The 13,298-nt window shown below is 38.1% G+C and overlaps 1 protein-coding gene across 5 annotated transcripts in view; it reads left to right on the top strand.

Moving 5' to 3' along the window:
* Positions 1-13,298, top strand: part of fmt (phosphatase 6 regulatory subunit 1-like protein fmt) — a 516,745-nt gene that overhangs the window by 464,670 nt on the left and 38,777 nt on the right. For 4 of the 5 annotated variants that reach the window (XM_067145523.2, XM_067145524.2, XM_067145526.2 and 1 more), the window contains one exon: positions 2,436-2,588. In XM_067145523.2, the coding sequence (XP_067001624.1) occupies positions 2,436-2,588 (153 nt within the window). Of the gene's footprint in view, positions 1-2,435; positions 2,589-13,298 lie in introns of those variants that run through there. The other variant, XM_067145527.2, reaches the window with a different exon arrangement.

The following is a 13,298-nucleotide window of genomic DNA, read 5'->3' as shown; positions in this document are numbered from 1 at the left end:
ATTAAAATTGTTCAGAAATTCAAATATCTTGGGGAAATAATAACATGGAACACAAATGAAAAAGAAGCAATAGAACACAGAACAACTAAATTTAAACAAGCACAAAGACTTACCTGGCCAACCTATAAAAAAAAATCTCTTTCGATAAACGCTAAGCTGAAACACTATAATTCCATAGTAAAACCAGAGGCAACCTATGCTAGTGAAACTTTATTCAAATTAAATGTAAAATCTACAACAGACAAATTACAGAAAACTGAGAGAAGAATTCTTAGAACAATTATTAATAAAAAACACCAAGTTGATGGACAGTGGAGATTGTTGCCTAACAACATTGTCTATCGTGAATGTGAATCAATAATATCTACAATGCGTAAAAGAAGAATTTCCTTTTTCTGTCACATATCAAGATTAGCAGACACCAGGATATTGAAACAACTATTCGATTACTTTTTGAAGAATAAAATCAATAATAATTGGTTCAAAGAAGTTCAGGACGATTTGGAAGAATTGGGTATAACTCGGCAACAAATCAAAGACAGAAAAGAGAAGAGGATTTTGAAGAACAAAAGCATAAGTCTCAAACTAAAAGCAGTTGAACGGAAACAATATACTATATCGGACACACAAAGGGCTTCCAGGTCGGAGAGGATGAAAAAGTTCTGGGAGAAGAAGAAGAAGAAATTAACTCAAATGTATTGATTTCAGTGCTCCAATGTGGGCGTAAAATATGTAAATAATAATAATAATAATCTGAGGTTTGATCAGCTGGCAAAGATTTGGGCACATGTTTCAGGTCAGTGTTTCAAAATCTGTTCCATATATACTTTTATTGAAACGTTCCAACTGAGATATTTCCAGAGTTTTAATTGATTTCAATACCTCAGCTAAATCTGAAGGTGAGTCAAAGAGACAAGTTCTTTTTTTCTTCACACTGTTGCTAACTAAGGTTTTTAAAGCTCAGTTTTGTATTGCATTTTCAACTGGTGATCCAATATCTTTTGTGATAGGACTTAATTTCCTATTCTCTTCTCTTATCTGTTTTGATGTTCATAAATAAATAGTGTGCCAGGTACTAACATAATTATGAACTCTTTTCATCCATGTGCACTTCCAGAACATTCACTTTCTAGGTTGTTTCACTGAATATCAGAAGGAACCTACTATATCTTGCATATACTTGATTTAAATTACTTTGATGCTACTGTAATGTGTGTTATATATTCTTAGCCTGTAAATCCTAATCCAAGAAGAGTAGATATTAACTCTTAGAGTGCCGGGGAGCGCGATCGCGCTCTGTGTTGCAGCTGTCTATGTAAGTCGTAATAGTTTGCACATACCTGACAGATGGCAGCTCCAGTTGGCATCACTCTGTAGTAGATACTGCATAGTTTCTAAATCTACCACCAGAATCTCCGTGTGACATCTTGTGTTGATGTTAAGAGTTTTTCCTATTTCAGCCGTTTGGCGCGTACCTGTAGACCATGTGTTCGTAATAATGGCGACTAGTACTCATATTGTGTTTGAAATTGATGACGATTTGGTACAGTATATTGATTAATTGAGTGATGATTCTGGTTATATCGAGTTAGGCGATGATTCAGATGATGCTGAGAGTAATAATAACACCGGTAACCTTTCAAACAATGAGGAATGTGGTTATGTTATCCGACATACTTGTGTGACAGTGATGCGTACAATTTCCGATAAAGACGGTAATGATAGTGACGGGAATAATGATGGAATTGACGGAGTCACTAATGACGATTATGACCAGATTCCTGATTTCCATAAAATTCAGTCCGATCACGACACGCAATTTTAACCCTCTCCTGCATTCCTTGAGATGCCCAGGCCTAAACTTGCACCTCCTCCTGATGCTAGACCAAGTCAGTATTTTAACACATTTTGACAAGAACTATTATTCTTAAAACACTGATATTTTACAAACTAGTTAACAATGCATCAGTGTGCACAGGAATACAAAATTTAGGTGAGTACGATCAAAATACAAGGATGTACTGAGATCCAAATTTGAAATTTAACATTTTTCAAAATTGCATGAACAAATTTAATTTTTTTGCTCAGAAGTATGAATTATTTTCATGATGTTAATGTAATGAGTGAAGAGAGGGATCACTTAGCTACAAGAAGATGTAAACTACAATGAGATATCTTGAAAAGTGAGGATAGGATATGCTTTTATCTTCGGTGAAAAGCGAGGATAGGATATGCTTTTAGCTTCGGTGCTGCATAATAGGCATTTTCTCTCTGGCATTCTTAGCAACCACGGCAGTAAGGGAGCCAGCATTAAGAGGGTTAATAATTCACAAATTTAACAATTGGAAGTTTGCTGTAATATTGCACTCTAGTTTAAAAGTTAATATGCTGTAAATGAGTGTACATCTAATTATTTCCTCTTGTCTTTTCTTTAGGTTTCTCTCAGACAAGGGTTTGATTGCTAGTGGGAACAGTTCCGAAGACATGACGTGTGTTGAACCTGAACTTCCTCATAAAGAACAAACCATCTGTGATAGCGGATCATCTGCTGCCTGTGTAGCACTTGACAACACTCAGTCTACAGTTGTGTGAGTTACAACTCTGTTATATGCAATTGAACTATTGAAAGGTCATTGTTAACCCTAGAACTGGCAATGTTAAATCTTATGGTGGCAGCCATATTTGGCAGTATTTACTTGTCGCAATAAAACACGAAATATCCATGGGGTATGAAATCAATCTCAAAAGTTTTATGTATCTAAGTAAAGCTAATACACTCAGGATTGTCGTATTGACACGAAATTGCATAAATTATTTTGACTAGAAAAATGTACAATCTGTTCAAGAAGTGTAATTCCTAAATTCAAAATAATAATAAAAGTTTTGATTATAATATATAATAATAATAATAATAATAATAATAATAATAATAATAATAATTATTATTATTATTATTATTATTATTATTATTATTATTATTATTATTATTATTATTATTATTATTATTATTATTATTATTATTATTATTATTGATTTAAGCCCACTAAGGAGCGCTGATGACTAGTTCTTCCTCGATGCTCTTCTTCATTCCCAATATCTCTTGAGCCCTGCTGATAATTTCTCCTTTCTCTCCTGTGATAGGTGCTCCCGACTTCTAGGGACTCTAGGTGGTGGGGTCCAAGACTGTACTATAGCACAAAATTTGGAATGATCTTCTATATCAATGTCTGAAATCTCACCCGAATTCAAGTCCTTCTGTACTTCATTAAACCACAAGCTTCCGGTCTTGTAGCTTTTAACCAAGGAGAAGATCTTCTTGGTAAGCCTGTTGCTGTCCATTCATTGTAGGTGTCCGTAGAACTTAAGCCTCCTACGTCGCACGCTGGTATTGGCTGATTCTAACTGTCGATACAGCTCAGAGTTCGATTTAAGTCTCTAGGTTCCATTCGGGAGCAATCTCGTCCATGAATTTTCCTGAGGATATATCTTTTGGCTTTCTCTAGATCATTCATGGTGCCTTTTTTGTTCATCAGGAGGGTCTCTGAGGCATACAAAAACTGTGGTCTGACAACAGTTTTGTAATGACAGATCTTAGCATTTTTCGAAATGCACCTCTTATTATAATGGTTGTGGGATAGTTGGTACGCTGCATTGAGTTTGTTACATCATTCTAAGATGGATGTACCATCTCTAACCATTGGGATGGACCCATTCACCAAGATAGCGGAAGCGATTGACTCTCCCAATCATTCCATGTATGGTCGTCAAAAGGGGGTTTCCGAGATGCCGAGTCTCAAAGTACTTCGTTTTGTCGTGTGATATGTGTAATCCTGCCTTCACCGCTATCTTGTGCAGGGCTTCGATAGGAATGACAGCATCCTTAGAGTTGTTGGTTAGGACTGCAATGTCATCTGCGAATGTTAGGCACCTGATCTCAATCTTTCGGGTCCCGGCTCCAGTGGCAACTGGTTTTATTTCTAGATTCCTCAGTGTACATTCCCAGTTCTTGATGACTTTATCAAGCACTAGATTAAACAGAATGGGTGAGAGGCCATCACCCTGTCGTACTCCAGTTTTTATCTTGAAACTCCGAGATAGTTCTCCCCTGAACTTCACCTTAGATGTTGTATCCGTAAGAGTCTGTTGGATGAGGGTGCGTGTGTTGTAATTGACACCTTGTTCTTGCAGTACGGAGAAGAGTGTCTGGCGGTCGATGGAATCATAAGCTTTTTTAAAGTCGACGAAAACCACAGCGATGTTCATACTCCTTACTTGTTTTAGTTGGAGAATGGTTTTTAGGTTGAAGATCTGCTCGGTACAGCACCGTCTCCGCCGGAATCCTCCTTGATATTCACCAATTGTTCGAATCCTCCTTGATATTCACCAATTGTTCGATCACATTGGCTTTCCACATTGTCCAGTAAAATCCTTGATAGCACTTTGTATGCTACTGACAGCAGAGATATACCTCGGTAGTTGTTGACATCACTGCGGTCACCTTTGTTATGTAAAGGGTATATGATAGCTGATTTCCAGTCATCAGGGATCCTGCCAGTCTCCCAGCAGTCGATCAAGATCTGGTGTATGGCCTCTGTGATCTTATTTCAGCCTGCTTTTAGAGCTTCCGCAATGATGCCATCTTCCCCGGGTGCCTTGAAGTTCTTAAGATGTCCGATGGCATTAGCAACTTGCTGCATTGTTGGTGGGTTAGATGGGAGGTGTATCTCTGGAGGATCTTCAAAAGGTAATATTTCCGTGGGCTCTTCGCAATTGAGCAACTGCTCAAAGTAGTTTGCCAAAAGTTCCACATTCCGGCGGTTACAGGTGACCAACTCCCCGTCTGTATTCTTAAAGTGAAGACATTGTGGTTTATAACCCGAGAGTTCCTCTTTGAAGGCCCGATAAAAGTTTCTGGCGTTGTACATTTTGTTTTGATTATATGTACACAAAACGGGAACATACCACAAAACAACTGAGATATACGGATTGTTAATAATATACCTGTAATGCACTAGCAAACGTTTTATCACTTTGAGGGGTATATTCTTGGAAATATTAGGGAAAATGTATTGACATGCCTTGTTCAGGAGGCGTGACCTTAGACCACGTTGTTACGATAGGTTACTGTATGGCAGGCTCAACATCACTTTCATTTCTCGGTATTTGATGAAAAGAGATAGCTTATACACATTCTGAATCCGACTTGAAATCTGTTGGTTCATTCTCAATATCCTCAAAGTCAGGTTCGTCACTTACATCTTCCAAGAAATTTTGCCATATTTCATCACAACTTTTCCGTAATGAAGATGCCTTATTTAGACATATACTGTACTAAAAGTGTATGTAATCAATCAAATAAGAATACATATACATAAGTAAAGAACCCGCACCAAACAGAAAGCTATGAAATAGAATACCAAAGCAGAGCCCATGAAGGATTATATTTGAACATTACAGCAATGATGCTCACACAGATGATCGGCAAACTGCACTCGTTTATTTCCATGAAATTATGCCCAAAAAAGGTTGAGACTATGAATGAAACTGAACTCATGGCTGCTGTGGACATCGAGAACGACAAAAAGTAGACCATAGGTAATAAATTTCATATTAATCCATATTGAAGAGCAATATATTGTAAAAAAAAAAGCGAAAGGTTTCCACCTATTCAATACTGTTAGTTGTAACCTTAAAAAAGTTACATATATTTGTTGAAACTAGTTTTGGTCTTACCAGAGACCATCATCAGTGAAAATCAAAGTATAGGCGAGACATGAATAAAAACATAACAATAGATAAATAACATATATATGAAGGAAGCATGAAATTCAAGACAAGTAAAGGTTTTAAAAACACTCATCACAATCACATGTCCTGTGCAAGCTCTCATCTTTCCTCCAATTGGAATTTCTTACAAAGAAATTATCATTTTTTAGCCAACAAATCTATTAGAAACACTAAAGAACTATTTGACAAAATCAACCTTTTTAAAATCAAACCTAACCACTCCCATTCTGATGTACCCACAAAGACACACACAAAACTCTGTGAGTTGTGTACACTTATTTATTTAGAAATTATTTTCAAATTATACACACATAACCAACGTCACTGATTTGGGATGAAATTTTAGCATCTACAGTTGAAATTTTCGATTCTAGGCCCTGTTCCACTTGGTAAACCTGCGTGTACACTTGTGATATTTGTCCAGTTAAAACTGTATTAGCTTGAGAAATTTCATAGTTTACTTTCAAAATTTGGTCTGTTAAGGTGGAATTGAGTGTCTGTATCATGTTCGTAAACTTAGAACACATTTTGGTAATATTTACCTCATTTTCTGATGTTCTGTCTGAATCTTCGTCAACCTCGATGAAAAAACTTTTCGGGATCTTTGCCTTTTTCAAAGAGATATTCTCTTAACCGCGCCTGCAGTGATTTCTTCTCGGCGTTCATCGGAAGATTTCTCTTGGTGAGTTCGTCTTTGGTTTGTTGTAGGACACATTTTCTAGTATCACTTGCCTACGCCATATTTTCTTGCGGCTGCACAATTATTCTACATTTCCGAGTGTTTAATAACCATTAGCTTAAATTCGGCATAATATCGACGAGAACCCGCTGAAAATTTGCCGGCAATGCCTGTTCCACGTATCTTTATGACTATCCATCAGAAAAATATTCTTGCTGTCTATGAAACTTAATTTTACTAAGAGTCAGGTACAGTAGACGCGTTATAACTCTGCCACTGAGTAGCCGTGGCCTTTCTAAGAATTCGAAGGCTCGCATGTTTTGATGCCATTCTGCAGATTTGAGAAACGGTCTTGTAGAGGCTAATAGAATGTAATTCTCTCTTCACTATTTCCCGAGATCCAGTGGCGTTACACACAGGCACTGTACAACCGCTTGTCATGGCTAGCGATGTATAATAAAGAGACGGTTGTTTTAATGTCAACGAATTTTGTGTGGGAGTGCGCGTGCTGGGGTGAAAAAGAAGCAGCGTGGTTACCGCGAGAGTTGCCAGTGGTATTCATTACTGTTAGGCCGCAAATGCAAGACGACCCTTGATTTTTCAAATGAGATTCTGAGGGAAAAAACGTCGTCTTGGATTCGGAGAAATACGGTATCACTCCAGAGTTTTCTTCTGTGTGATGAAAACACATTTGAAACGCACGTAGAGAAATTTACATGTGAATAGCCTTTCCGAAATTTAACTACTAAATATGAACTATCCTCTGAAATCAGTGATGTACTCTGCCAAATCTTGAGGTGTATCACATACGGTACTTACTTAATTTCAGTATATAACACAGAGATGCCAACTATTACGATTCAATCATAATAATTACGAATTACCCATTATAATTACGCCTTTACGAATCACAACCACAAATTACGATTTTTTGTTGATTTTTTAAATCTAAGTGTATGAAGTGTTCAAAAGGATACAAAAGGCGGCGTGAATTCTCAGAATATTATCTTCGGATTTCTCAGAAATAATTTATCCCCCTTTCCTGTCCCTCGTTTAAGAATATTTCGAGTTTTCACGCGCCGAACGCAGTGTGTGCTTACAGTACCGGACATTTAGGCACCTGTGAAGTGGCATATCTAGCGGAGTTGTTGTCCTTGTTCGTCACATGATCAGACTTCCATGCAAGTATGAGAGTTCTTTTGTTTTTGTTTTGGCGGTAAAGTGGTGTCAAACTCCGTTTAATTGTGAATACTGTTTGGGTGACTGTTGAAGAAGTATTTATTGCAATTTTGGTTGCCAAATTTACATAATTTGCTCTTCTAGGATATATGCTAATCGTGTGTTACGAAATGCGAAAGGTTTGAAATAATGAAGGGATTTCTTGTGCAGGAAAATACGTGTGATTACGTTACCGTGACTAGTGACGCTAGTAATAAATATAGTTGAAAATTCAGGGAGGTATACTCGGAAGAATGGCCCAGTTTAATGTACTCCTCAAAATCTCATTCACACGTGTTTTGTAGTGTGTGGAGCCGCGATGTTTCGGATGCGCATGATGAAGATGAACAAGACTGAATTTCGTGCTAATATGAACTCCGAACTGTTAAGTGCTCTGTTAGTGCAGAGGATGCACATGATATGAAAAGAAAAAGCATGTTTCCAGTGTACGTTTACCAAACAGTAACTACAAGCTTTAAATGATATGTAAGTTAGTAAGATCACGATTTTAAAAAAAATCTACAACACCCCCCCACCCCCCCCACCCCCACCCCCCCGTGCCCTAACGGCTGCATTACGAATTACCTTTTCTGAAAGTTGGCATCTCTGTATAACATAGCGAGGAAACGACACCGAAGATAATCGATTGCATGCATCATAATCGCTGGGGTGCATAATTTTCGATACCGGAAAAATTCGTGCACGCTTAATCGCTCGTAATAACGAATGCATCAGTGATAGGGCTCTCGCTGTAACCGAAGGATAATACACAGTTCAATATAGGAATTTTGAAGGGACAGCAAAATGTTGTCGGTATAACGGGATACTCGTTATAAGCTGTACTCGCTATAGCAGACTTCTACTGCATCTAACAACATCCAATGTTGGGCCAGATATGTAGATGACACTATAGTTATAATAGATGAGAACTTAATTGAAGCTACCACCACCCTTTCAAACTTAAACACACTTGATCCATATATCAAATTCACTCTAGAATTAGAAACTGGGCATAAAATCAATTTTTTAGACTTAACTATCTCACGACACCACAATTCCCTTAGCTACAGAATTTATAGGAAGCCTACACAAACCATAAACACCATACATCAATACTCTTTACATCCACAAGTACACAAATGTGCTGCATACTACAGCATGTTTCATCGTGCATTCACCCCAGTGTCAAAAAATAATCTTATACATGAATTAAACACCATCAAAAACATAGAGAAGGCAATGGATATAATAAACATTTCATTGAAATAATTTTTTATTTACCGTATGGTTTTTTCCACTTTCACTTTTAATAATCCACAGATACACCAGATTTCCAACATTTTCAAAAAACATGATATAAAAATATCTTTTAAAACAGACAATGATAATGCATCAATTTTCCACAACACAAACTCAGTTAGTAATAATAATAAAAAATTATATAGATCAGGTGTTTATATGCTTAAATGTAGTAGATGTCCGTCTACCTATATCGGACAAACAGGTAGAAACTTTGACATGAGGTTGTTAGAACATGTAAATTCATGTAAATACAGTGGAACCTTGGATTGCGAGCATAATTCGTTGCGGCAACATGCTCGTAATCCAAATCGCTCGTATATCAAAGCAAATTTTCCCATAAGAAACTATTGAAACTCGGATGATTCGTCTACAACACAAACACATTTATTCGCATTACATTTCTAAAACAAAATATAACGTAAAACAATTAAACTGCACTTTACCTTACAATAGAATCATTGTTGGTGTGAGGGAGACGAGAGATGACATGAGAAGAGTTACTGTGTAGCACGAATTTCACTAACGGAATCACTGCGATCGGTTGGCTCATTGAAAGTGTTTTCTTTTCGTGCAACACTTTAACGAGGAACCTGTCCATTGACTGTTGCTTTTGCCTCTTTTTGAGGATTTCACGAAAATGTGACATTGCATTGTCATTGAACAGATTCATCCACTGTAATCATCTCCTTCTTCCGACCGAATTCCTTTTTTAGCTTTCTTTTCGTTCACAGGGCCCATCGTTGCGGAACAGTTATATCACAGATGACAGAAACAAAACATGTACACTCGTACGATGTTGACTATGCAACCGAGGCACGCCAACTGAAGTCCAGCGCGGGAAATGATTACACACTTTCCCAGGAAAGAGAGTGGCAGGGGGAGGGGAAAACAAAGGAGGTGGAAACGTACGTACACGTGATGCTCGTATTGCAAAACCTCACTTGCATATCAAGTTACAATTTATTTAAAATATTTGCTCGTCTTGCAAATCACTCGTAGACCAAGTTACTCGCAATCCGAGGTTCCACTGTATAATAGATTCTCATATGTGGAAAAACATATGATGGACTCAGACCATAAATTCACGAATATTGATCAAGATCTAAAAATCTTAGAAATGGTTATTAAGATCTCTCTGCTCAACATCTTTGAGAATTGTTTCATCCACCTGGATCAATTCTTTAATCCCAATTTCAACCTTACTGAAATATCTGGGGAAAAAAGAATAAAAAACCCCTTTATTTGATCTGTTAATTCCTATTTTCAATAAAAAGAAATTAAGTACTCTTAACCCCCTTCTTTCCCTCTTGCAATTACCCATCATTCTACATCGGTCAGCCCCATCTTTGGCATTTTTTAAATTTTATATAAATTTTTATATTTTTCTTTTTCTTCTTTTTTCGTTTCGGCCTGCTGTGGACCACGTTATTTCAACCGTTTGCATCCTTGAGCTTTAATTCTTCCCCAGTACTCACACATTCTCGTTCTGTGAGCCTCCTTTCTTTCATCAGTCCACTTCTTGCCTGTTTTCAACTTTGGCTTTTTTGGAACCTCTTGTATCCCTGGAGCTTTTTGTGGAGAGGAGCACGTTTCTGGATGTCTTCGAGTGTGATTCCTATTTCTTGAAGGTCTTTTTCAACTTCGATAAACCAGGGTCCCTTGGTTTTCTTGTTAAGAAAGTAGGAAAAGATCCTATTGGTCTGTCTCTGTGTGCTCATGCGTGCTATATGGCCATAAAAATTAATCCTCCTTTTCCGAATCGTGTCCGTTATCCTCTCCATATGCTGGTACAGATCACTGTTGTGTCCTCTCCTATACTCACCATTTTCTTTGAGTGGTCCAAGAATCTTTCTCAGGATTTTTCTTTCTTTAGCTTCTAGCTTCTCCATCAGACCTTTTCTGTTCATTGCAAGGCATTCTGCTGCGTACAGTGCTTCCGGGCGTACAACCGAACAATAATGCCTAAGCTTGGCGTTGATGGACACTGATCTTTTGTTGTAGACATTCCTAGTCAGCTGATATGCCACCTCCATCTTGTTGATTCTGCACATGATTGCTTCTTTCTCAGAGTTGTTAGGTACTATCCACTCGCCTAAGTACTTAAACTTTTCCACCTGCTTGATTTTTCCCTGTTCCACAATGAGCTCTCTGGGAGCTGGCTTGATGTTGGTTATAAACTCTGTTTTTTGGAAAGAGATTTGGAGGTCAGCTTTTGCTGCTTGGATTCTCAGTCGGTTAATTTGTTTTTCAGCAGTATCTAGGGAATCAGAAAAGATCGCTAGGTCGTCTGCAAAAGCTAGGCAGTCTATGATAAGATCATCTTTCTTACATCCTATTCTAAGGCCATTCTCAACCTCTTCCTTGCACATCTCCTTGCGCCATTCCCGAATGATTTTCTCCAGAGCGCAGTTGAAGAGAAGCGGTGATAGTCCATCCCCTTGCCTAACACCAGTCTTGATTTCAAAGACTTTCGAAATTTCTCCCCTGAATTTCACCCTGGACGTAGTGCTGGTTAAGGTCTGTTGAATGATAGCTCTCGTTTTGTTGTCTAAGCCCATTTCCTTCAGAATGCAGAGGAGTGTGTCGATCTATGGAGTTGTAGGCTTTTTGGAAGTCTACAAAAGTAACTACAAAATTCTTATTCCTGGATTTTAGGTACGACAGGACAGACTTAAGGTTCATGATCTGCTCTGCACAAGATCGTCCTTTTCTAAAGCCTCCTTGGTATTCACCCAACTGTGAATCAAGTTACTCTTCTGCCCGAGTTTGAAGGGCTTTGGAGAGAATTTTGTATGTTACTGCGAGAAGGGAGATGCCGCGATAGTTGTTTACATCTGTTTTTTCATCTTTCTTATGTAGGGGATGAATCAGGGCTGCTGTCCAATCATTTGGGATCTTCTCTGTTTCCCAGATCTCGCGAATGATCTCGGTTAGTTTATCGATCGCCTTTTCACCTGCAGCCTTCCAGAGTTCAGCAATTATCACATCTTCTCCAGGTGCTTTGTTGTTCTTTAATGATGTAATTATCTGTTTGATTTCCTCTTTTGTGGGGGGAGAAGAGTCTGGGTTGGGATGTCTGGATTCTTCAAAGGTGAATTCTGATTCTGGTTCTTCGCAGTTAAGAAGAGATTCAGAATATTTAGCCAAGGTTTGGCAGTTATGCTTGTTGTTGTAGGCAACTTTTCCATTGTGATCTCGGAAATGTAGACTTGATGGGGTGTACTTGGTGAGGTTGTGTTTGAAGTTTCTATAGAAATCCCTAGTATTATTCTTATTGAAATCCTGCTCAATCTGTGTCAGTTGGTTTTTGTCAAATGCGTGCTTTACTTGGCGGATCACTTTCGCTGCATGTTTCCTAGCCTCCAGAAAGTCTTCATATCTTTCTGGATTCTTCAGGGAATTCCATCTTTGCCAAGCGATTTGTCTTTGTGTTATGGCTTCATCACATTCTTGAGTCCACCACGGATGCTTCTTTGGTTTCTTTAGCAATACTGTCTCCTCAGCCGTTTCAACAATGGCATTTTTCAGATGTTCCCAATTTTCTGTGTCCAAAGACTGAAGTTTCTGAGTGAATTTTTTGCTGGTTTTCAGCTTTTCTGTATCAAATTTGCTAGTTTTCTTTATCTTTTGGTGTTTCTTGGATGAAGCTTAATTTTGATCTTGGATAGATAGTGGTCTGAGTCAAGGTTAGCACTTCTCAGGACTTAACATTTTGGATCTCTTGTGTTGCTTTTCGTGCAATGGCAACATGATCTATTTGAAATTCTCCCAAGTGAGGATTTGGTGATATCCATGTCTTTTGTTTTCTTGGTAGATGTTTGAAGGCTGTTGACTTAAGAACAAGATTGAATGCCTTACAAAGCTCTATAAGCCTTTCCCCATTTCGGTTGGTTCGTCTGTGGGCTGGATAGTTTCCAACGATATTTTGGAATTTCCTTTCTTTGCCAATCTGGGCATTGAAGTCTCCAAGCAAAATGATTGTGTGTTTGTCAGGAATTTTTGATATAACATCTTCCAGGTCCTCCCAGAATTTGTCTGTTCCTTCTGGGTCTTTCTTGTTTGCCTGGTTGATTGACGCATGTACGTTCACAAGCGTGTGTACGTTGTTCATACTCCGAAAGCTAAGCATCGAGACCCTGCTGTTAGGAGAGCTGAAATCGGTGACTGAATCCATAATTTTCCTGCTGACAATAAATCCTGTGCCAAGGTGTGGAACAGTTTTCATCACACGTTTGCCAGTTTTCCCTTTGAAGATTCTATAACCTTGTGATTCAAACGCATGTTCATCAGTAAACCTTGACTCTTGAATTGC

The sequence above is a fragment of the Anabrus simplex genome, chromosome 4, assembly GCF_040414725.1.
Source record: "Anabrus simplex isolate iqAnaSimp1 chromosome 4, ASM4041472v1, whole genome shotgun sequence".
Taxonomy (NCBI): domain Eukaryota; kingdom Metazoa; phylum Arthropoda; class Insecta; order Orthoptera; family Tettigoniidae; genus Anabrus; species Anabrus simplex.
This window is presented reverse-complemented; position numbering and strand designations above follow the sequence as displayed.